At 37.6% G+C, this 26,595-nt stretch overlaps 1 protein-coding gene across 1 annotated transcript in view; it reads left to right on the forward strand.

The window, feature by feature from the left end:
- LOC100872306 (uncharacterized) overlaps positions 1-16,297 on the forward strand; it is a 124,569-nt gene extending 108,272 nt beyond the window's left edge. Inside the window, exon 6 of the mRNA XM_012490021.3 lies at positions 15,849-16,297. Coding sequence (XP_012345475.2) covers positions 15,849-16,000 — 152 coding nt within the window. The 3' untranslated portion in view covers positions 16,001-16,297. The remainder of the gene's footprint in view (positions 1-15,848) is intronic.
- The last annotated feature ends 10,298 nt before the right edge of the window (positions 16,298-26,595 follow it).

Here is a 26,595-nt window from a genome sequence, read left to right on the forward strand (position 1 = left end):
TTGATTAATGGCGTCGAGAGGGTAAAAGGAAAGAAGGGGCCGTTTCGATTCCACGATAGGAAATAGCTCGGTGCCTTATTCCAAATTCCTTAAGACTATAAATTATTCTTCCAAAATCCTTTTATCCTTCTATCTAAATTTTCCAAAAGAGTTCAAGAATCGAGAAATTCTCCGCAATCACACGTTATCGGACAGAGCTTCGATCGATCCAAGGTAATTTCAAGATTATTTCAACGAGGATAATAAAATAATAGTCGTTCTATCACGATCGTATCCAAAACTGTTATCAACCTGTCGTCACGTTCGTGCATGAATCACGTCGTACGTGTAGTAACGCTTTGCAGTCACGGACAGTTCATCCCCTTCGCTCTTGAGAGAAATATCTGCCGGAAATCTGTGCGACGTCCGGTCTGACGTGGCGCCCGATGGATCATATTTCTCTACAACGTCTTCATCCAATCGGTCCAACCCCTCCTTTATATCCAGAGATCCACCCTACTCTTCCTCGTCCAAATTTCGAATTCATCCAGAAACCTCGCTCTAATATCCTGCTCGAGAAATTGTTCGAGGGAGAGAATGATGGAAAATTGAAAATAATTGAGAAATTAAAAAAATCGATCGAAGGCTTGAGATGATAATATTTGAGCGTATCGAGAAAGAGAATTTGAAAGGCAATCTCATTGTGAATATATATATCGATAAAGTAATATTTATACGTTTAATTAGAAAAATGGATGGAACATTAATTTCCATTTACTCGTTCAAACAAATTTATTTTCTCCGGCTCTGCTTTCGAGATTTCTTCTTTTTTTTTATTTTTCTTTTACTTCAGGCCGACGTTATAATTAATATAAAATCCGGAGTAACCGGTATCAATCTTGTATACTCTTAACAAGTTCCGGGAAAGGTCTCGTTTCCTCTCTTTGATTAACGGTTCATTCTGAACGCTTTAAGGGTTGAAACGCTTGCAACTGGACGCTCGTTCGGTCTTTTCCATCCCTCGAAATAAACTTTCCTTCGCGTTTACTCGAGAAATTGAATCCCCTTTTTCGCGACGCTTTCGTGAAAAATGAGATTTCTATACGCCGTAATTGGCCTCCTTCTCGAAACCGTCCTCGTTCAACAAACCCATTCCACGTTTCAATAATTAACAATTTTTCAAATGTACGTGTACACACCATACACCAAGCATAAAACCGAACAAAATCCTTAAATCGAACCGCTGAAAAATCCTCTTTGAACGAATGAATGAATAAAAATAATACCATTCGTTGGACAAGTCGCGTTCTTATCAGTTTCTGTTGATGAATCTGGACAAAAATGTCCACCCCTTTGCAACGAGGATATCGGCGAGCTGCTGGCTCGTTCCAAAAGGAGGGAGGGGAATTTCTCGGCTGATTTACGCGCGTCTCGTCGCGATTACAGGTCGATAAAAGTCGGTCGGCGTCGCGACGCAACCCTGGCTGCCCAGAAGATTGCCAATACCATTATCCCGCGGTAAAAGGGAGCGTGAACGCGTGCTTGTGCGTCTCCTGCCGGAAATCGAACCTGCAACCCCCTTCCTCCCTCGTCCAAGACACGGGTCTTCCGATGAAACGTCCTCCTCTCTTTCTCTTTCCTCCAACGTTTGAAGAGGAGGGAGGAGATTCTTTGGTGGCTGTCGTTAGGAATCGTGCTTTGGAAATCTCGTTTCCCTTCGTGCCTCGAAGCGTTGGATCGTGCTCGTTTTATAGCTTAGCTTTCAGCGATCGGATTTTTGTCTATTTTAAAGGGATCGTTTCGAGTTGTATTTTATAATTTTAGTTGTATGTTGATCTGAAATTGCGGCTGGAATCTGTGATTAAAATCCAACTTTCTAATCGTGGATTTTCTTCTTGTTATATTATATTATTGTATATTTCCCATCGACACATCATTTTATGGAAATGAAGTGAGTTTAGAGATGTTGTAATTGCGATTAAAAATTCGTAAAATCGTTCTTTCGTAGTCGATTTCTAGTTTCACGAGGAATCGTCGTCGAAAAGGACTCGAGTGGGGAAATATTATAACAAGTAAGGTATATACGAGATTGCAGCAGACGAATAAATAACGACTTTTCGTAATTTCGATTACTCTATGAGCGAAATGGATGAGACACAGCGTCGTGTCTGGCGTTTCGAGGCACTCCTCCCAAGATCAAGAAGACACCACGAACTTCAATTACAATCTCCACTACTCGGGGAATTTCTCTCGAACGAACACACGAGCCCCCCTCTGATACATCTGGATAAAGTCGAATCGAGGGATGAAGGGTTGCTTTCGCCTCGTGCACGAGGCATCGTCACGCAGAAGAATGCCAGACTGCGCATCCCTCCCCTCCCCAATGCCATTAGCGAATTACTCTCCCCTCCTCAACTTCCGCGTTGTGATTCTCGATGAATAGACAGCCGCCATTCATCGAGACCTCGATCGAATATTAGGGATCGGTAACAATGATTCAAAGCCACGAATCTCCATCGTTCGTCTTGAGAGAAAGAAAAATAATGATCGGGTGAAAGAATCGGTGTCGTTGTGAACGAGAGATTCACTGTAAAATCGAGAAAAATTAAAAAAATTCCAGAAAAACGAAGCGATTCGATATATGTGTCGTGGCCACTCGAGAGACACTCTTGGAAGAAACGGGAGTTCAAAGGGAGGATCGTTCGCGACAGGCCTCGGTTAATATTCATCCCCTTAACGGGGACCGGCCGTTTCTTCCGTTTTAGGGGTCGATACCCGTTCTCCTTTCTCCTCCATATCTCCTTGGACGGAGGACGTTCCCTCCAAGCCCTCCCCCTCGGCCATTGGCCGGAATATAGCCGGGGCATTATCAATGCGAGTCGAGTTTCTGACTGCACTTTCGAGGGTATATCCAGGAATAGTAAGGAGAGTGGTGGGGGAGGAAAAAAAAGGAAAGAAGGGGAGGAGGAAGTATCTGGTTCGATTAGTAACTCGGCAACGTAAGCTACGAGTGAGACTGTGTTTCTCTTTCTGGACTGGAATTACGAGCAACCATCCTCGAGGCCAGGTATTTGAAACCCTTTTCATCCACCCCTCCCTCGAGAGGAGGAGGAGGAGAGAGAAATGCAAATATGGAAATTTATTCCCGTCACCGTCTCTTGGAAGAGTTTGGATGGAGATGGATTAATAAGAGAGGGATGATAGTGGGACGAATAATTATGAGATCACACTTTTAACGACAAAAATTAGGGAACGAACTACTAATCGTTCACAATTTTTCTTCGATCTTTGTTGAATCAAAATCTTTATTCAAAAAAAAAAAAAAATTATTAATTATCAGAGGACGAGAAATAAATTCAAATTTGAAATTGTAAAATGCGCGCTTCGATCACGAAAGACAGATGATTTTTGAGTTTCGAACAGATGATGGGAGAGACATTTTAACGATGATTATGGGGAAATACGTTGGTGGCACAATATCTAGCGACCGAGTATCGATTTCACAAAGTTCGCGTTATTCATGAACGTTGACACGGATATGATACGCTTGTTATGGCGGTTGATATCTAACAGGATCGATACGAACTATCTCTGCCCGCTGATCTGTATAGAAATCGCGTTAACTAACTTCCTCCATCTCTGAGACATCCCGTTTATTCCTTTCAATTCGACCATCGTAAAATCTTAATCTTTATATTATTAATCCTTTGATTAATCCGACCGACGATTCAGATACATTCATTTCAGTATAATCGTTTCCAAACTGTTCAAATAAGAAAATCATTTATCTCTAGAAACTCACCCATTTTTTTACAAAATTTAAAATTACAGTTACCAAGCAGAAGAAAAAAGAAACATTAAAAACTATCTCTGAAAAGAAATCAATTCTCCAATACCTTCGCCTCGATCCAACGTTTCTACAAGCACGAATTCTCAAACCGATTTCACAAGATCCGCTTCGACACTCGGCTCGATCGAAATGATCCGCGCTTTCTACGATAGAAGCGACGTGGTCACCCGCCTGTCAATCAAAACGAAACAATTTCGGGCCAAATTGGCCCGGTCGATTTGATTGCGTCGGATCAGTCAGATGGTGAGATGAATTTTCGAAAAGTGTCGAGACTGCGAAAAGAGAGGATTCGGTTTTCAGGCGAAGAGATCTCGATTTCGGGGAAACGTGACGCTCGAGGACGCTGACTGATTTTTACGACTGCTGACAGATGGAGCGCGTGTGGCGACAGATACAAGATTTGTTTTGGATTACTATTTTTTTTGGAAAAAAAGTGAGAAAAGGGAAATGAAGAGATAGAAGGGACAGAAGGTAAACAAATGCGGTTCGAAAGATGGGATAGAGTCCTTTGACCAGACTATGCAGGAGCAGAGAGCTCGATCGAAGAACGAGGAAAGGAGATTGTGGCGGAGGGGAAATAAAGGAAAAAGAAGGATTAGAAAGAGTCGGATCGTGGTGAGAGAGAAAGGGAGACGAAGAAAAATGTAATCAAGCGTTGAAACCACAGAGATAAAGACGAGATAAAGTGAAATCGTGGCGAAAAAAAAAAAAAACAAGAAATTTCACAATTAAACGAAATCGGATACAAAGAAGCGGGCTAAGAGACAAAACGTTCGAGTTAAGAAAAGATGCGATTCTCCAATCAATGAATGGAAGAATGATTGGGAATCGCCATCCCAAGGATGATGTATATTTTTTCGGAAAAACTTGTTTCGAAAAAGCAATTATTGCTCGGCTATCGAAATTGTTATGAACAGGGAACAAGGGAGGAGAGAATGGTAGGCACGCTGTGGATGGAGAACCGTTGATGGACATCGGTCACCCCCTGTTCTCTCCCCGTCCACCGAATCCCTGTCACGTTTCTCCCCGTTTCACCCGGTTTTCGAGCCAGTGGCTGCAATCACCGGAAACTCTGGCGTGTCCTCTGCCACGATTCCAACGACCATCGCGATCCATCGGCCATCGCGTTATATAATGCGCTCCATCCGTCCGGCGAATACGTTTTGACAACCTGGAGGTAGCCTCTCCATGTTTATCCATCTCCTCCGCTTCATTTCACCTCGTCCTCGTTTTCGGTTAGACGGATTCTCTTCTTCGCGTGGTATTCCTCTCGTGTTGTTTCTTCTCTTTCTCCTGATTCCTGGCTCATCTTCTTTTCTTCAGCCCTGAACTTCTTTGCTGACTTTCATCTTTTCCATTCTTCTTCCATCGTTTCTTTATTTTCTTTTTCTCGTTCGTCTGCCCCCTTCTATTTCTCCATCTCGTGCAAGGGATGATATCGTTTTCTGACGACTATTAATGTGAGATTGGGCGATGTCTCGTGTAAATGATGCGTGACACAAGTCGAGTCGATCGAAGCCTCGCAGAAATTCAATAGTTCAGCGACCAGGTGGAGGGGTGCGATAATGAATGACAAAGAGATTTGAATCGATTAATGATCGACGCGTAAAAACTATTCGTAAAAACTCTAAACAACACTCTTTAAAAAGTATATATACCTTCAAAAGATTCGACGAGGGAAGAGAAATAAATATTTTCAATCAAAACTCTACTCTTTAAAAAGTATTTAACGAGAGAAGAAAACGATCCCACTTTAAACAATTCAATGAAGAATAAAATTCGATTCGATTTCCAAAAATATCCACCGATCGGAACAATCCACCCTCCTCCACCCCCTTTCGAAATCGAGATAATTCAATTAAATATCGCCTGTAATTAAAAGAAGGCAAGTCGCAAGTATTACTCTCCGGAAAAGAATGGCTGCCGGCCACCCTGATAATTATTCCGCCATCCGTGATATTTATATTCGCCCGTCGGGGGACGCTTGTCGCTCTTTATTCCATTTTCCACCCGCCGCTTTATGATCCACCACCGCCGATGGGGGTCGACGTAATACCGCGCGTCGTTCCAACGTCTCACCACCACCACCCCCTCTTTCCTCTCTCCCTCCGCCATTCCTCCTCGTTTCGCCATCATTTTTCAACCCCTCGAGTTTTTCTCCTCCCTCCTTCTCCGCGCGGACGGGATCAATTCCAGGGAAATGTTTAGCATCGGGAAGAAAATCGTTTATTTCGTTTATTGTTTATCCGGAATTTTTCTTCTTTCGGCGGGAGAGAGGAGAGGAGGAAGGGGAGGTTGAGAGAAGTTTTCTTCGGTCGGGCGTTCGGTTGATTAGGGAAATCGTGTTTGGTATTAAAGTGATTTATTGTGTTGAAGTTTGGAAGGTTTGGAATTTAAAGCGATGGATGACGAGAGTAGAGGAAGGAGGGGGAGGAGGAGGATCGATGGGGAGAGAGTTATTGAAAGTGGAGAGGAATGGAAGAGTAATTGGTGAATTTGATTGATCGAGTGGTGGAGGATATAAGAAATGGAAAATTTAGAAAGGGGGTTGGTTAGATGGTTATATATAGGACGAAACAATTTGATTGTTGGTGATTTATGAGAAATTAATAGAAAAATGGATTAATCGAATTTAAATTGGAATGGAGATGATGAGACGAACGAGGGATGGATGGTTTTTGTGTATTTTATGAATGTCTGAAAAAGAAATGAAATGGGAAGTTGATAATGTAAAATATAAAGTGGGAGGATGAAAAATTTGATGTTGCAGTATAACAACAGCACAAACAATTATTATAGAAAATAAAGAATGGAAGAATGTGGATAATTAATTAGTTGTAAAACAATTAATTGAAATAGAAATTGAGATCGATCGAGTAATTGATTTTTTAATTGACTTTAAGAAGATGATAAATAATTAGATTGAAAAGAACTGATGATCCATTAAAAAAAGATGGATTAACCCTTACGATTTTTTCCCTGTTATTTACGATCAATGAACAAATGAATAAGTGAATTAATAAAGGATTATCTTTTGCCATTACGAAGCAATAACTTCCTTCCTGAATATCGCCCATTTTATTATTATATTTGTTCTTATCGATTTCCTTTATGCTTCTACACAATATAATCAATTTTGAAACGAGATAAATGCGTAAATAATAAGGATTTTATATGCATCCATCAAATTGATTTTAATCACAATGAAAAGATTATCATCGACATAAATTTCAGGAAGCTCGAATTTACTCGATAAGTATATTACGAGATACACTTGAAATATTGATCAATCGAATAATCTTCGACAATATTACAAATTAAGCGATATTATAACATTATAATAATAAAAAATTTAATTTCCACGTTCCATTTCTTTACGATAAATAATCAGAAAATTATATCGAAACTAGACGAAACTTTGCAAAAAATTTTCATCGACAATCAATAATAATATTACAAAAATATCATAAACACCAGGCAAATGATAACAACGCGTGCGAAGAGACGATTCAATCGTCTTAGCTTTTCCCAAAAATTTTCAAGAAAATTATCTCGATAAAAATTTGCCAGCTCCACAAGAACCCCCACATTATCCCCAATCTTCATTCTACTCGTAGAAAATCTATTTTCCGTGTCCAGATTTCGCCCCGTTTATTCAACCATCTGCCGCTGCGAAATTTTTCCCGGGGAAAGAAACAGTTTCTCCTTTTCTCTCGGCCCGGTCGTAAAATCGACTTCCGACCTCGTTAACGCTCGACCGCGATCATTCGATGACGTGCGACCGGATCGTGACGCGAATACGCTTGGAAAACCGAGCGAGCTCGTAAAAACGGTGGGCCGTGAAGCTCGATCTTTCGGCTCGCCACTCCGTTCGAAGGCGTGGAACACGATTGGAATCGAATCGATGGGCGGAACGATCCTTCCAACAGATTTTTTTCTCTCTCGTCACCAGATTTTTCGCGCGAAACTTGGATTAGCAGCTTATCTATCAATTGAATGAAACAATAGGTTTCCAAGGAAATGTGAAAGTGATTGATGATTTAAAGAATTGTCGCCGTTGTTATCTTTGTTGTCGAGGATTTTTAACATTTGCAATGTTTGTTTCAATTATTCTGTAATATTTAATAGAGAAAGGTATGTAGTATATAATTTTAAAAAATTGCTCAAAGCAAGAGACAAAGGTAAGAAAGAAAATAAGAAATTAAGAATAAGATCGAATATAAGAATTTAAACTGTTCTTCAAAATGGTGTATCTTTTACGAAACGCAGAAATTCAATTACTTTTAATTTCTTTTCTCTCTCTCTCTCTCTAACACAAGTAAGAAAAGTTTAAAATGAAAATCTTTTCCATCCCCCCTCCGTCTTAAGTTCTACCTTTGTTCGCGCTCAGTTTATTAAAATACTACGTGCAAAGAATATTGTTGAACGTAGGAATTAAATGGCCGCCGCATCGTTGCCCGCCCAATATTTAAACAGATGCGTGTAAGAAGCGAAGAACTGTGTTATTAGAAGGGGCGCAGAACACGGGAGAAACGTTCATTCCCGGAAATTAAGATAATCCAATCCGGCTCGTTACAGGAACGATTCGAGAAAATAGAAGCAAGCTTATTAAGATCCAAACAGACCGCTATTTTTAAATAGCTTCTTCCTTTCTCCATTCCACCGCGGAAAAATTACTTATCTACGTGTATCCAAGGATTTTCTCTTTAAAACTAACTTTTTATCGATAAAATTATTTCCAGAATTCACAATTTTGAGTTAATTAATTGATTCTGATTTCGCAGAACACTTTCAATCGAATAGATAAATTTGTCAAATTTTGAGAGATTGTAACGAAAATATTGTATCGAAAACCAAATTCATCGAGTCTGTAAAATTTGTCTCTTTGATTACAATTGATTCGACGAAACAATCGTGAAAAAGTATATTGTGAAACTGTTCGATTAAGGCGTTTGTACAAGTTTTTGAAGTCGATTTTTAAGAATAAAGAAACATGGTAACAATAAAGAAATAAAGAAAAAAAAAATAAATATTGAAGTTCATTTCCATTCAATTCTGTTAAGAGTTCCAATTATGAAATCAACCATACGTACGCTACTTTTAACCTTCTTTGCCATCTCGGATATAAACTCTCATCAGGATCAACATCCAATAATGGTCGCCTCTCGCAAGGAGCAAAATGGCTGTTGTTCATTATACAGGAGCCCATAAAAAGAACATTTGCCAACGCGTCTAGGTGATTAATTTTAATTCGCGCAGTCGTTGTAAATCGAGTATGGTATCAGATATATCACGATTCTAGCGAGAAAAAAGTTCGTGAAAAAAGACAAAAACAGAGAATTAAAATGAAAGAATTTAACGAGAAATCAAATTGGAAATGTGTTGCGTTTTAAGTAGCGGAAATTCATGGAGATGGATATTAAAAGCTCTTCAATTAACTTGAAATTAACTCAGAGAAAAAAAAAAAGAAAGAAAGAAAGAAAGAAAGAAAAATGAAAATATTAGAAGCTCTTCATTAACTTTCGATTAGTCGAAAGAGAAAGATACTAGCAAAGTCTTTAATTAACCTTCGACTACTTGGGGATAAAAAATTTTTTTCGTTCGAAACGTCGTTTTATCGTTGTATATTCGAGATACAATTCGAAAAATCTTTTAATTAGTTCACCAGATCGGGAAAGGAAAGAAAAGCTTTTTAATTGATCGAGAACGATCCTCGAGGCTGAAATAAAATTCGGCCATACGTCAGCATCCGTTGATCCTTTAATCAATTTCCAATTAACTCGAATAAAAGGGATACGATTCTTTTTTAATTAACTCTCGATTCAAAGGAAACCGAGATAATGATTTCGCCGCGATTTTATCAAAAATCTATCCATCTGTTACGAGCCTCGACAATTGTACATTGTATATCAAATTTCTGAAACCTAGAAATTCTATCCTCTGTTTTTCTTTTATTCCATACGATTTGTTACATCGTTTATTTGGAGAAGAACCAATTGTATTTCGTTATTCAGCTTTTTTATAACACTCTTCTTGTAACACTTTTCTTTAAACATCCTTTAAACATGCTTGATTAAATTTATCTAAGAATATATCTTTCAACTTTTCTTTCAGAAAAATTCTTTATCATAAATTAATCATCACCGATTCAAAGATCGTGGTGATATACAAAAATTAAATTTCACTGCAATTTCCATTATTTATCTCTAAAAAAATTTTCCCAACCAAAGAACAATCTTTCCAACGAATTTTCTGCAACAAATCCGTCGTATTCACAATTCGTTCAACCGTACATTCTTTCCCATCCTTCGAAACGAAGATTTCGCAACGCAACCCGAGTGATCCGGAAAACTCTCTTTAAAAAAAAGCCTCCCCTCCCCCCCATCTCCCCGAAAATCTCCAAATCCATCATTCAATCTTATCGATCGAGCATCAGCGAGAAACAAGTTGCCAGAGAATGCTTGGAACATCCGTTTTCGAAGCGTCAATCATCCGCCCGGCTCGGCATATTACTCGCGCGAGGATCAAAAGATGAGGGCGAAGGGTGGATCGTTGACAGCGAACGAAAAAACGGCTATAACGAGAGGAGAGAAAAGGAGGGAAGAATGAGGAGCCTAGCCAAATCCAATTAATCGAATATCGATCGAGCTCTCCTTCTCCTCCTCCTCCTCCTGTTTCGTTTTTCTCTCGTTCATTACGGAAACAGTTGACCCGCCTACCTGGACAAACCGTGCGATTCGAGCAGTTTATGAAACGGCCGGATATTTCGCTTTTACCCGTTGGGCAGAAAGGTCTGATAAAGTTTAGCGCGGCGTGAAAAAAGGAATGGGAAGGAAGGATGTGTAATTTTGCAATCGAGATTTGAATTGGTACCTTTGCTTCTTTTTCGAATATTTGTTTGCAAAAAAGAAGGGATTTTTCATCATCGTTTATTTAAGAGGGTTGAGAAAAGGGGGGGAACGTTTTCATTTTACAGGAAGATTCGAAGAGGTTAAGCTTAGATTTGATATCTCTTTCGAACCTCTTGCTTTCATTAACCGCGTGTTTACAATTATATAGCAGCCTTGTCAATTTAATAAACTTCCAGAAAAATATATAACTCGCAAGTAATTCGAAAAAAACTTCTTCTTCAACTTCCATAAATCTTCCCCGAACGTTGGGAAAAGTTGGGAGACGAACGAGAGTAAAAAAGTGGAGGAGAAGAAGAAGAAGAAGAAGAAGAAGCAAATTGATCCAGAGAGAAATATTAAACGATACTCGGAGAAGATTATTATATACAACCATACACAACCGTGTGAAACGAGGAGATTCCACGCTCACTAATCGTATACCCGTTCGTACACACCTTCTCTCCCGTGATGGAACATAGGGATGATGGAAAATAGGGAAGGGGATAGAAATCATTTTCTAGCAGAGATACGATCGTGCGTGCATAACATTTCACGGTGCACGGCCACTGTTCGTAATTTCGACGGTAATAACGGTTGATAGTAAATGCCCGTTTCCATGTAAACGATATTCGACCAGTGGAATAATTATTAACAGAGAGTAATCGGGGGAGGAGGGAGTGGGAGGGAGCATGGTTCGCAGTTTAAATTGTTACGCGATACGCGAGGGGGAAATGGAATTCCTTTGGGCGGAGGTTGGATGGAAATAATCGTGTTTCTTTTATTCAAATATTTCTTTTCTTTTTTTTTTTTTTTTTTTTTTTTGGGAAAGAGAGATTTCTTAGAAAACTATGAAAAAATTGTAAGTGAAGAAATTTCGAATAAGTAAAGTAAGTTGTACGTGAATAAAATTATTGAAATGTATATCTTTTTTAACCCTTTGATAATTTTCACAAAACATTTGAATAATCGTTTATAATCGTAATAATAACATAATCGAATATTTAAAATTATCTTGACAAAATAAAACATATTAAACGTTTCACGCTTTCATCCAGAATTAATTTCAATTTCCCCGTTTTTTGTTCTTTCTTTTTTTTTTTTCTTCTTCCAGGATTAGCGTTAAATTCCCAGAAATTGATTCTGATGTACAAAAGGCGATCTTGGCACGGAACCACGTTCGTTGCCGGACCGTTTTTAAGTCGCAGTTTGTCTCGCGAAGATTTCGCCTACCGAAAAAGGGATTGGTCGGGGCGGGGGAGGGGGAGAGAAGAGGAGAATCGCATTAGGGGCGACGCGGTCGCGGCGATTAAATTTTCAAGGAATAAGAAGAAACGTAACACAGATCCACGACGAGATAGGGGAGCGAGCCAGCTCGTGGAAAAAGCAAATTACCTGGCCTCCCGTGTCGGATAGAACGTAAGACGATCTTGAATAATGGCCGATAAATAATGCAATTTATCGAACGAAAACCGTGAATTATTTCTCACGACAAGAAATTTCTCGCGTATTTTGTACATTGGTCTAGATATTCTGGAGTCGATGGAGTTTGAGAAAATTTTTATCGATTATTTTGTAATTGTGGATTTCTATATATCGTATTTTACGAAATCGTTGTAAACGATGCGCTTGGAGAAATAAACCTGTTATATTTAACAGGTTAAAAACTCGATCGAAATTAGGCAAAATTTGAACCAGTGTAACTTCGAAGATGGAACCTTACGGTTAAAATGTTTTCTCGTTTATTTCCCGAGATATCGTTGCACAAGAAAAAGGTAATTTTTAATCATTTATTTTCGAGTAATAACTTTGTTAAAACCATTGTAATTTCGAAGATAATGGTTTCGAATCAACGAGTGAAAGATCGTTGAAAGTGTGTAATCTTGCTGTTTAAAACGCATTTTTTATTTATCTCGATACGAGTTTCGGTTCTCGAAATATGTTCGTGTAAAGAGAAGAATAATTTTGAATAATTTCGAATCGTTTATTAGCTCCTCGTTCTTCCTTGTTTACTCGAATCTCTTTTAATTTATTCACACTTTGCTTCGTTTTATTTGCCCATCCTCATTAATAATTTGTGTGTTCTCATTATATTATAACGATCCAAACAGAATAATTTCTGATATTTTCTTATTATTGATACACAAATGTACGATATCACACAAATTGTTTTCCATCGTGTTTTGTTCCGAGGAAATTAGAAATGTGGAATGTTATGCCATCGTTCTCATTAATAAAATTGCGCGCTTTATACTTGCTGATTTATTCCTTTGTTATTTTCCTTCTCCCCGATGATCATTTTTCTTAATTTTTTCAACATTCTAGACAAACAAATTCTTTCTCTTCCATACTTGTCACACATTGAATCAAAACGGTCGAAGATATGTGTAATTTATCGAGAAACGATCTATATTAATCATTCGTAAATTTTACATTTGTACTTTTATTTATTTTAATCTCTGGCATCAAAGAAATTTTGTATCGACAATATTAAAGCATTCCCCTTTCTCCGAACCACCTAGAAAGATTCCTAGTTAATTGAAAGAAATAACCAAAAGAAAAATCCCTTTCCACAATTTAACCTTTAATCTAACCGTATAATTCGTATTCTTAAAACTTTTCCAAAGTGAAGGGGCTAGTAGCTGAGGCGAGAGGGTAAATAGACGAAGTGGCGTTTAAAAAATTACACTATTCATCCGACGAAAGATTAAATCCATAACGGGGGATACAAAAAATATCTTCACTTGCAAGAAATGTCTCTCGGTTATTGGCCGACCACTTTAACCGGGAAAATTCGAACGTTTTCTTTTTTTCTTCTTCTTTAACAAGCTCGACAGAAAAGCCTTTCCAATTGACCCCGTAACCCCTAATTGGTCCTCTTTCGGGTAGAAGAGCTCGACCTGTTCGAAGGAACTGTTCAATTCATCGCGAAAAGAAAAAAAGGAAAGAAAAAGAGAAGAACAAAAGGGAAGGGGGGGGGGAGCGATTCTTTCCTTGGAACGGAAGTGGATACGCCCTTTGGCAAATAATTTAGGATTAAGGGTTAAAAGTGGAGGCACCAAGTTTACGGAAACAGGGTCCAGGGGTGACTTGGCAACGGAACCACGCCGGAAGCGTCAGACTCTACATTTTTCGCCCCGGAAATAACGAGCTGGACTATCTACGCGCCTCGTAGTTACTTACACTCCTTTGTCTTTCTCCCTTCCCTCCCCCCCTCCTTCCACTTGTTTCTTTCCTTTTGGATTCTTTTTATTCGGTTGTAATTAAGAAAGGCGACAGGCTCCCTGTGTGTGCGTGCGCGCGTGGGTGTTCAGCCTTCTAATTGGAGTGGAGAGGACTCCGGATCAGGGTCACAGGGTAACATGTCGGGTTGGCGATGGAGCGGTGGTTTGATTAATACCGCGCACGGTCCCGCAAGTTGCGGCCAATGGATTTTCGATATTAGGGGTTAGGTGACGTCCCCAGGTGTCTTGGAATTAATCTCTTTCGATATTTAAATATATATATATATATATATTGATATTGAAAATATTTTAAAATTCTTAAAGGGTTATCCGAGTTAATTTATTTGATAATAAAATTAGAATTAGTTTGAACATTTGCGTTCGATGTGAAATGGTATTTTTACATTTCAATTTCTTCTTTTGCTTTACGCGAAAGTAAAGTCGAATAATATATATTTCTTGGGAAGGGAAATATTATGAGATGGTGATTTTAAAATATTCTTCTTCTTTTTTATATATATATATAAATTATAAAACCGATAATACTCGAGGCTGAATATTCAACGCGCGAAAGTGAGAGAAAAATTCTTGTGAATTCTTCATCGACGAGCCGCTGTCCATCAAACGACCTTTATACCCGCAATTTCAACAATTTCCATTCAATGAAACCCGATCGAACAATACCGTTTGCTTCTTCAAGCCTCGCCTCTTTAACTCGTTCCGATAATCGAATATCGTGAATTCGACATTTCTGGGAGAGGGAGGGGAGGGGGGGAATAGAAAGGCGGAAGAAATTCCATCCATCGCTGATGAAACTTCAATCGCCCGACTCGATCGCTCGTGCCGAGAACAAGTTTACCGGATGGAAGAAAATAAATGTATCTCTGAAATGGCATCTTAAATTTTGCATTCACTCTCTCGGTACAAATCTGACGATCCAAGAAGAGGGTAGTATTAAACAGCCGAGACATTTCAGACATCCTTACCCCTCCCGGGAAATCTAGACTTGCAATCTTGCGCTCCGACTGTATCCAGATTATCGGAAATCTCGATCGGAGGGGAAGGCGAGTTTACGATGTGTCAATCGTGGAAACTGTTTCAAGTGTGCTTAAGCATATAATACAAATTGAAAACTGTAAAGTACCGTGATAATTATCGAGCGAAACGTTATGGATGAATGTTATTACTGAAAGTTTCTTCGTTCGTGGGATCATTTTGAAATTATGATATTCGAATGGAATAGAATTTTATAGGAATTATTTGGTGGGAAACTTTTTTTTTTTCTTCGTTGGACGAATGTTTAGAGAGAGGTGCTTTTCACATTTTCTAATTGTCACAAGATTGGATCGAGAGAAGGGAAATATGTTGCACGGTTTTTCTAAAAAATTACTAATTTTGATCATTTCCACTTTTTTATGATTAAATTCTGTTCGAATAAGAAACTGGCGGAATAAGATTTAAAGCAAGTTACTCTATTAAATAGAAAATGAAAGGAAAAGAAAGAGCGGGGAAAATTACTTTTTTACTTTTACAACTACATCGTTGTATCGATGCTAGGATAAAATCTAAATAAATAAAAAGTAACGTTAAAAAGTAGAAGAAGAAAGTTAGGGGAGAGAAATTTCTATCTCTTTCTTTTTACATTGAATCCAATCCTCGGCTAAAATGAAACGAATTTAAACACTAATTTAACAATAAATGATAAATTTCTTCTTTTCCATTCATTTCCTCTTTCGCATCCACGGTCGCATTTCTAAAAAAAATAAATAAATAAAAATGAAACATTGGAAACAACGGTAAAAGATGGAAAAATTACCAATTTGCATTACATACTTAAAATTCTCGAATAAAACAAAACTTTTTAAAATCCAAATATTAATCCAATATCATTTTCTTCTTCGTTCGCAGATAGCGACGGTTCCCCAAGCCCGTGCTGCTTAACCTGGACTACTATGGCGATGAGCTTCACTTTAATTGCCATCTCGTTTCTTCTTTACCCTTCAATGACAATAACCGTGACGAAGACAGCCACGTACAAAACTACACCTGCCAACAGGTAGCTCGTACGCCAATACGCCACTACATTCACTGCCTAACTCAATTAAAACAAGAAAGAAAGAAGGAAAGGAAGAAAGAAGCAAAACAGGAAGAAGAAGAAGAAGAAGAAGAAGAGGAAGAGGAAGAAGAGGAAGAAAATGGAGAAAATAAAAAAAAAAAACATCGTCCATGTAAAACCTAGTAGTCTAGGGCTTCCAGTTATGTATGTTACTATGTATGGAGTAGATAGCTCGAATAACAATTGATTTTTATTCACGAGTGGGCCTGTGTGTTAAGCGGGAGGTCGAGAAGAATATCGAGTAAGGAATATCGATTTCGTTTCTCTTTTTCGCGAGTGATCACGTACATTAAACTCGAGCAACACGATGTCCTTGTGATTCTGCAGCCAACTCGACATTTTTTTGTATTTTTAATAAATGGCGAGATCGGGTGAATCGCGTGGTTAGGAAGCATAGATAGAATGTCGACCGCAGCGACATCTCTGCAAGATTGCAACGATGCTGTGTTGCTTGACTTATACGAGACATTAAGCTGTGTTCTCACCGATGAACAACGTTTTGTTTCACGTTGTTCTCTTGGTTCCTTTTCTTTTTCATTTTTTTTTTCTTCGAGATAATTTATATAATTTATATTCGATGTTTAAATAAGATTTGTATAGAAATAATTATTCTAGGTTTTAGGAATCAAAAGATACGAGAACACTTCGACTTTTATGTATTTTCCGCACTTGTACATACTTCAGCCTTTTCGAGAGGAAGTGGAGGGAATTCAGTGAGAATACAGCTTTAGGCACATTATCTGTGAGAATCGCACCAGAGACGTGTACGCGACAGAGCATCGCTAGTATGCTTTTAAAGTAAAGTAATGGACACCTTATACGCTACGCGTACGTAACTCGGACGCGACATCTCGTGGAGAGACAGAGAGTCTTAGTTCTATTTCCCAAAGGAGATCGTCGTGACGTATAAAGTCACTCACGAAAGTTTTCGTAGAACCTATAAAAAGGCTATTTTTATTAAAAAAAAAAAATTGTATAATAATACTATTATTTATCGATGCAATAAAACGAAAATGTAAGAAAAGACGAGCTCCTTAAAGAAATTATCCAATTATTCGGAATGGATAATTGGATAAAAACGAATAACAGTAAATGTGTAAATTAACATTTCGTCAAACCTACTTGGCAATAATTAATTTCCATAACTTTAAAGTATAAATTTCATATTGATAAAATTAAGTGTCTTTATAAGTTATATGAAGACATTCATGAGTGATAACAGAGACGAAGTGAAACGAGTTGTGGCTGAAATTTTCTCGAAATACCTGACGCTAAGAAAAAACAAAAAAGAAAAGAAAAAAAAAATGATGGATGAAGGATAAGAACACGCGGCGGTTAAATTCGAGGGGTGAATCCTCTTAGGAGACGAAAATGTTATCGTAACCTCCCAAATGCACGCCCCTGCGTAAAAAAAAAAAAAAAAAGAAAAGAAAAGAGAGAAAAAAAAACAATTACGCTCATCGATCGTTATTGCTCTAGCTTCTGGTTAATTTTTTTTTTTTTTTTTTTTTTTTTACCAGATGATTGTTGGTGGTCTCTTGTTCAAATTTTATTATTTATTTATTTACTTTTTTTTTTCGATGGTTTTTTTTTTCGATTCGATTTCACACGAATTCGTTTAGCAAACCCCAGTGTTCATTCAGAGAGCGAGTCGAGGATATATAGATATACATACAGGGGTAAATTAAATATTAACTGAGTACGTTAGCGCAGCGACGAACGGCGTTTCTGCTCAATATCCGCTCCTTTTAAGATGTCTAACGAGGAACGCGACACCATAGGTACCGATTTGTAATCTGTACAAATTGTAATAAATTACCATACAAAATACGATTCGATCACTAGTGTGATTATTTCTATTCACACCCTTTACTGTAGAATAAAAGTGGAAGATCTTGAGGAATAATGGTCGAGGTAAGTGACCTCTTAATTTGTCAATTATTTTATTATCAACTGATCGCCAGTTTTCCATTCGTAATTTCTTTTTTTCTTCTTCTTCTTCTTTTCTGATCACTGTGAATTTACACGATGAATTAATTTGTTCAAGAATCAATGCTTTCTCTTTTTCATTATTCAATCTCAATCCAATTCATTACTTAATCCTTAATTCCTCTTCATTAACCACTGTTTACATTAACTTATTATCTCGCCAAGACCCAAACTTCCCGTACAACCGATCGCTTAACAATTGCATTAAGATATAATATAAAAAAAAGGGGGGGGGGAAGAAAAAGATTTCTCGCAACCCTCCTAGAATCGCTCGAACTCCTCCTAGAAACTCGATCGTGGACGAGATATAGGTAACGAGGGCGTGAAACGAGCAACGCCGGTTATTAAATTCCTGCTAGCGCTAGCTAACGATTATCGGTTTATGTAAATGCAGGAGAGGGGCGCGATGCCGAATTAAACCGATGAATCCGGTTAAATTCGATTTAACGAGCCGATAAACCTTGCTCCGCCCAGAAAACTCTTTCGGGCGCAATTACGTCATTCGTAATTCGTACATCTCGCCGATATACCATTTGGAATTGTGGAGCGTGAATTTCTATATTTACGACTGCTTGTTATTGGACCGATCTCGCGACGATTCTCATTTCTTTTTCTAGGAATCGAAGGGGAGAAGGGAAAAAAAAGAAGGTGAAGAAATGTCGACAACGAAACCGCGTATTGGAAATGTTAATCGTTGCTGTTGATAAGTATCCTCGAGAATCTACTGGGGGAATTACTTTGCCCTCGTGCGATTTGGAGAGGATTGTCTTGCGAGAATGAGCGATTCGGGTGTCTAGAGTTGGCTGGCAACTCGCTCGGCTCGAGTCAAAGGTAATTTCAATTGGATTGTCTGTTGGAGAGGGTTGTCTGTAATGAGAAACAATCTGATGTTGATTTCGGAGCAAGCAAGAATGTTGCAAGCGTGAGATACAAAACGTATCGTATAATTGGCATCCCTTGCTCTCCACGGAAAGCAATCGAATATCGTTTATACGGTTGAGGGAAGAAATGAAGAAAACTGAACACCTTTTCTCTCTCGTCAATCTTATTTATTTTAAGAGAAGTCGTCGAGCAACTCGATCAAAAGTTTCTCGACAAGCTGTGGACAGTTTGTCGAAAATTAAGTTCTTCGCTCTAGAATTGCTCTGAATCAATTCCAATCACGACTATTTTACTATTTCTTCATTTTTTCTCAAACTTATCCCAAAATAATCCATAATCCTCTCTCGAAAACACAAGCCACAAGCTTGTATTCCTGATACAATCACGAAAAGGTCTGACCGATTTAACGGACTCCCCTAATGCAGTTCACCCGGTCGGTAAATATTCGCATTAAAATTCAGCGGAGGTTATCGACGGAGGGTGGAGGAAGAGGAGGAGGAGGAGGAGGAGGAGGATCGTCCACGTAGAGAGAGCAACGTGAGAGGAGGGTGAAATGATGCATCAAGCTTTGGTCGTGCGCGCACGTCACCGCGCGCGCGGCCAAGAGGCCACGTGCTTGGAACACGTGCGAGAGGACTTTTAATTTCGTGGACAGGCCAGATGGGCCGAATGGCTCTTCCTCGGTGGTTCCTTGATTACGTCGATCCTCCCCGCCCTCTTCCTTCCCTTCCTTTTCTTCTCGACCGCGAGAAGATTTGTCGACGCTGCGAAGGTGAAAGGAGGAGATGAGGAGGTTTCTCTCTCACGTGTTAATTTTGCGCGACAACAGTTTCGGTATTAGCTCTGTGGAGGAAAGGATTGTTTGTTTTTGTGAAGGTTTTTTTTATTTTTCGAGAGTTGAATTTAATGACTTTAGAAGATGAATAATCGGAGGAAATGGGGTTTAGTTTCAGTGTTTGATAAGAAGAATTTTTAAAACGTTGGAGAAGGTATAATTAGTAGTAGGTAATATTTATTTTAGGTTATATGTCTAAATTGTCGCAGATAAAATGACCAAATTATTAACGAAACGTTTCTATTAGAGAAAGTTAAAGTTAATTATCAGTCAATAATATGAATAAAATAGTTTTAATAATTGATAGATAATCAATAATTGAAGGTTGATAGTTTCATCGACTTTGAAAAGAATTAACTTAAAACATTAGTTAATCTTCACGTGTTCTTAATAATACATCTTCCTCTAATCTATATCGATAATTTGAATAGAGAGTTTATTACTGGACGACCACGTTTCCCCGATAATTGGCGAATTAATATCTCTTCGGAGGAATTAGGGGCAAGCCAGACCACCTCGAAGTAGGACTTATCGTAGACCACGCTCTTGGTCACCTTGACAAAGCTTTGGAGCAAGGATAAAGTTTATTTCGAACTAGAACTATCAATTATTCTTAGAGCACCGGTGACTCAAATTGTTGAATCGAGCAGATTCTCAATTAATTAACTGGATTTGCTATTGGCAATAAAATGATGTACAAAATTTCGTTCTCGAGGAAAAATTTTATAATTAATTTGAAAATAAAAGAAATATTATCTTTCGATAGTAAATTTTGTTTAACACAAATTTTAATACAATTATGAATCATTCTTCTTATATAAACTCTACAATGAATATTTATTGATATTTCAAAAATATTTCTCTCTTTAAAATTCATACTTAAAAGTCCAGTGAAATCAGATCGATTCTAATAACAATACAAGAATCAAAGATAGTTCTCGAAATCAAAAGAAAAAAGATTCGAGTAATATCGATTAACGAATTTAGATATGGATATTCTATCCATAAATCACTGTTTTGGAGATTTCGCCAATTAAACCAATCCTGAAACTGGGTCATCGTTTCTTACATCGCCCCTCCATTCAAAACCAAGATACATATATAGGGTGTTCCACGTGGAACGATGAATCGAAAGGAAAGAATAAATTTTTTTCACTCGAAGCTTCGTTTCAAGAGCGAATTTGAAAATTTTACAAATAAAATTCACAAGTAGAATTAACTAATAATTCCTAAATCAATTGGATACATAAAATGAACGAAACATTATATTCTCCCTTTTTAAGAAACGCTCATAATCAAGAAATAGAAACAGAAACTATTTTAAACTTAAAAATTTTCAAAAAATTCCATTCCATCCTTTTTTTTTTTTTCTTACTTATTTTTATACCTTTATTCTTCGCAAGATTGTACCACCATATATGTATCCAATAAAAATGAATGAACGAATTCGTTAAGGCCTTAATTGACACCGAGGAGTCGTGGAACAAGTGAAATAATTGGAAGATCGAGGAGGGAAGCTGTAACGATGTCCGTCGAGAAACATGGGCGGATAGGATTGGAAGGGAAACGAGGCGAGGAAGAAAAAAATTGTATCGAGGAGTTGTGTGTGTGTGCGGTGGTGGTGGAAGGGGGGAGTACAAAAGGTAGGAAGGAAGGCGCGTTCCTCTTTATCGGCGAGTGTTGGAATGTTTCGATGAGAATTATAGGAAGCACGACGGATTATTGGGACGTGGCCGATCTCGATTCCTCCTCCTTGACCCGAATTTAACGGTGGATGATCGTTCATGCCGCGATGATGGAGGAGCACCAGACGAGGAGAGTCGCGCAGTTAATTGAACTGTTTTCTTCCTTTTCTCTTGTTTCCTTCGATACGAAATATTTATTTATTTTGCGAATATTTTTATCTTCTTTCTTTTTGGTGAGGAGAGTTAGAGTGTTATAGGTAGAAAGAATACTTTATTTTTATATAGCAAAACGTGAAAGTAATGAAGAAGAAGGAAAGAATAATAATAATTCGAAGAGATCGGTATTTTTATTAATAAAATAGAGATTGTACATGTGTTTTTTAAGAATTGTAAAAAAGAAAAAAAAATGACTTCGTCGAGGAATTTTCAACGATCCCTTTCCTTTCCTTTCCTTTTTTTTTTTTTTTTTTTCCAATTGAAAACGACGAAGATAGATGTAGAGTCGCGCCGCAAAAACTGACTTCTCCGCATCTGCGGCGCACAACTTGGCCGTGAACAACAGGATCAACAGGGTTGAGAAGATTTTCCATCGCAATTTCTCAGTTGTTTGAAAAACTTTCCGCCGAAAAGAAAAACGAGCGGTGCTGGAACGTGAAAAGTGGGGACGTGGATGGAGGCGGAAAGAAAGTTGCCTAACTTACCGGCTGATAACTCACGGCCTCCATAAACCGGACAAAGTTACGACAAATATTTGTCTTCTCGCTTTTTTTTCCCCTCTTCGAACATTGTCCCCCTCGTTCCCTTTTTGCCCCCCCCTCCCTTTTTTCTTTATCCAGTTTCGATACTTCTGCGCAGCTTCGTTTTTCCCCTTAAGCTTCCCTTAAGCTAGATTTCGGATTTCGCTGAGGAAGATCACTTTCTCGCTTAAAAGGAAAGTATTTCGATTCGTTCAATTTCGATGTCTTTCTCGCTTTTCGTAAAATTTGTGGAATTTCTTCTTGATTTTTGAAGTAAAATGAAGTAATCGTTTTTACTTTGAATTGTTTAAAATGAAAAATATGTATATATATACACTGGATATTGTAATATATTATTTTTGTATTTTGTATATCCATCACTGTCACGCTTCATTTAAAGAGACAAGTTTTACCTGCTTATAACAAAGAAATTATTGTACAACTTCTTGTTTGTTCGATTCTGAGATCGATTCTCTAAAAGTATTCGAGGAATAATTTAACATTCTGGTTCTTCTTTGATTTAAAAATCAATCGTTTGATCGATTCGAAAAGGATACGTAAATATAATTCATCGATAGATAACGTGATTAATGAAATATCGATGAATTAAAATATTGGAAAATTTCGCCATTGGAGGAAAAATTATTTCAGCATCCTCCAATTCGAAAGTAATTTTCATTTTAATTCGAATCGTTTTAATCGATAAAAAAAAAATATATACATTCTTTTTCCGACTTTACTTTTCTACGTAAATCGAGAATTATTATTTCATAATGATATTTCAAATATATAAATTATTATGAATATCGCGCATCGAAAAAATTCGATAAACTTTTTACGAAAGTTTTTATTTTTAAAAATGGAATTCGACGACGAGAAAAAACAGATGAAAAAAAAAATCCTCTTCGATAATTTTGACAATTTTTTAATGAAATTACAGCTACAACCGGTCAAATTCGATTTCGAGGAATTTTGTTGCTTGATAATAAGAGGAAAACGAGAAGTGTGGTTCGGTTTCGAATGTGAATGCGTGCCTTTGAGGCGAAGTCGAGCTGCGAATTTCAAAGTTTCAGCTTCGTGCCAGAGTTTAACCAGTGAGGGAGAGTCAAAGAAGGAAGAGGAGCCGACGAATCGAACGCTGAATTCAATGTTAAACTGTTCCAGAACCAAATCGTGGATTCTTATGGTAACACGCAAGACGTCAAAATTTCACGCAAACTAAATTCAAAGTCCTTTCACCTTCTCTTCTCTTCGCAGGGGTTACAATCGATGAATGAACGAGGGGTGTTTGAAGTTTGATTTAAACTAAAGAAATTCGCTCTAATCGATTTCCAAGAGGAAATATTATTTTTACACAAGAGAAATTTCGTGATTTGTCCGTAGTATTGCAACGTTCTGGTATCGATTATCGATAATAAAGGACATCTCGTTCTTTTCCCGTGGCGCAAAAAAAAAAAAAAAGTAAGATGCAATAAATGTAGAAAATAAATTATTACAACTTTGCTCAACTTTGAGAAGAAGAAATTTATAAATGTTGCCATTTCGTTGAAAATTCTTCAAGTTTTGTAATATTGATTTAACAATAAATAAATACAATAGCATAAAAAAAAATCTCGGGTAAGAAAATTTCGTTTATAAATATTGCTGGTTACAAAATTAATTCATTAATCCATCAATTGAACAAGCTTCGAAAATCGTTCTTCACATCGTGAAAAAGTAAGGGGAAAAATTTTTCAATCAATCAATTAATTGATTCCTATACAAATGAACGAGATTTCTATTTTCCATTTCTTCAAAAATGTAGATTAATCCTTCGACAATATCGAGAAGAATTAATAAAATAAATTATCGAAAAATGCAAACCAATTTTCGAGATATAAAAAATAAAGAAATTCAAACTCTCTCTCTTTCTCTCTCTCTCTCTCTCTCTCAACGTTTTCCTTTCTCCCTCGAATTCGATTATTTCCCCGTATCAAGAAAATGGAAAGGAGGAGGAAAGAAAAAAAAAAGGGAAAGAAAAATAGGTCGAGGCGTCGAAAAAAATGGCGGCAAATTGTTTGAATTAGACGAAAGTTTTTTGTTCCCGCGAGAAATGGCGGGATTCAAAATCCATTAATTAATTACGCGGGGTGGAGATGCGCGAAAAAATGCTAGAATTTCGGCTCTCGTTCGCACTTTTAATTAAACATCGCGACAAGAGCGGGGTGTAATTAATTGGCGTGGGTCCATGCAGCGGCCACCTCGATTTTTCAGTCGAGCTATTTTTCAAAAAGGAGCCCAACCCCTCGCGATTCTCGAAAAAAAAAAAAGGAGGGCGAGGAAGAAAATTGATCGTGGCTCGCTTTCGGGGCGAACGAATTGAATGGTTTATTTCGTTCGTCGGATTTTTATAGTGGAAATGGGAAATTCTTGAATTCCTGACACTTTCTAGAATTATATTGTACAATATTTTGGAAAAGGAAATTGCGGGTGGAAGGAATTTGCCCACTCTTTTCGATGATAATTCTTCTTCGAAAGTAAATCTTTGCGGATTTAATAACGTCTTGAAATAAATATACTTCATTTTGTCAAATAAAGTAATCGATGTACAAATTCTCAAAATTTTTTTAAAATTAATAGCTTCTTTCAGGAAAACTTTGACATTATTATACCATTGATCTAATCTTAATGAGATTAATAATATCTCTTCTAGAAAGAAATAGTAACAAATGAAAGTGTCCTCGACATTTCGCCTTTGTATCGTTCCTTTTTTTGCACGAGTAGAAGTTGTTCATTGCAGTATTTCCAGATCTCAAATCAAGCTCCACGATCTTAATTCTTTAATTTCAATTAATCGAATTCGTTTTCAACATCGAGACAGTGAAGTTGGTCAAACTAAGTTCGAGCAACTATACCCTTAACCCGATTAATCCTCCACCAACTTTCAACTCCACCCCCTTCGCAAAATAAAGAACTCGATTCCACGATCGATTCTATTTAAAGATCCCACGCTTATCGATATCAATGAAACGAAACGAAATCAGCTACGAATTCTCGTTTTTTTTTTTTTTTTCAGACGAAATTTCAACGAGAATTGAGAAGGGATTCGAGGAACATAGAATTATAATACGCGTGCTATTTTAAATGGAAATTGTTCAATTAAATTGCGTCCATTTTTTGGAAAAAGAATCAGTGAGAATGGCGGCGCTCATGAATCGTGTACATGATTTATTTGGAAAATCGATCGTGACTTAAACGCGAGGCTGGAGCTCGATTTTTCCACGAAGCTTTTACCTCTCTGCAATTTTAATTCGATGCTGGCTCTCCACGTTGCAACAAAACTGACATCAAATGCTCTGTTCTCGAAGAATCAAGGCTGTGAAAGTGTTTGCCACTTTCAAGCTATAAAGTCGATCGATTTGTAGCCAGATATAACAGTTGGGTTTTCAATTTCTGATAGAAAAATTATTTATCTGTGTAATGATTTAACAAAAACAATTACGATTAAAAATTTTAAATATCTAATCCAATATCTTAAACTTCCAAAGAAATCTTTTCACACAGAAGAACGAAAAAACAAGAAGAGAAAGAGAGAGAGAGAGAGAGAGAAAATCGATTGGATTATAAAAATATAAAAAAAAATCACAGATTATTTATTACCATTTATCTCTCTAAAAATATACGAATATTCCAGGCACAAGTTTCCAAGTTTAAAAATTTTCGCAATTCTTGGAATCGCGAGGGGGTTGAATTTGAGCAGGAAACGAGGAGGAAAAAATTGGGATGAAGGTTTCAACGACCAAGTGTGTGAATAACCGTTAAAATTGTTAATTGGTAAACGTCTATGTTAATTAGCAAGCTGTTCCGCTGTTAATTAGGAAAATTAGTTTTTTCAGAGACGGGGGTTCAGTAGTTTCAGTAGAGTCACCCAGGAATTCACGAACAATCAGAATCGTCCGGCCGAGAGGGGGGGGGGGGGGGGAACGATCGTTTGCAACTTTTCACCCACGTCGTCGAGAACGTAAAAATCGTCGTCCCGAGTGGCCGACAGGGAACTAGTTCCACCGACACTTTTGCGGAATCACATTTGATTCGAGAGATTCTAGAATAACTTTGCAATTACATCTAACGATATTTAACTAGATTATACGCAATTTATTGAAAGGAAAAAATATCGATACAAATATACCAGAATCCTCTCTCTCTCTGTCTCTAATTTACCTTCGAAAACACCACATCTTACATTATTTAACGCGCGATCCATTCCAAACGAGAACGTCCAGAAAAACTGTCCAGAGAGAGCAAGTTGATCGAAACGGCAATTGCTCATAGGGGAGGATTTCTTCGTTAGACGAACAATCTGTTGAAGCGCGTTTATCGAGGGGTGGCAATCAGTCGCTATTGGAGGCTGCGGTTGAAGCCGTGGCAGCTG

Source organism: Apis florea, unplaced genomic scaffold (genome assembly GCF_048593485.1).
Source record: "Apis florea isolate Af1SG1 unplaced genomic scaffold, ASM4859348v1 contig_2272_pilon, whole genome shotgun sequence".
Taxonomy (NCBI): Eukaryota; Metazoa; Arthropoda; class Insecta; order Hymenoptera; family Apidae; genus Apis; species Apis florea.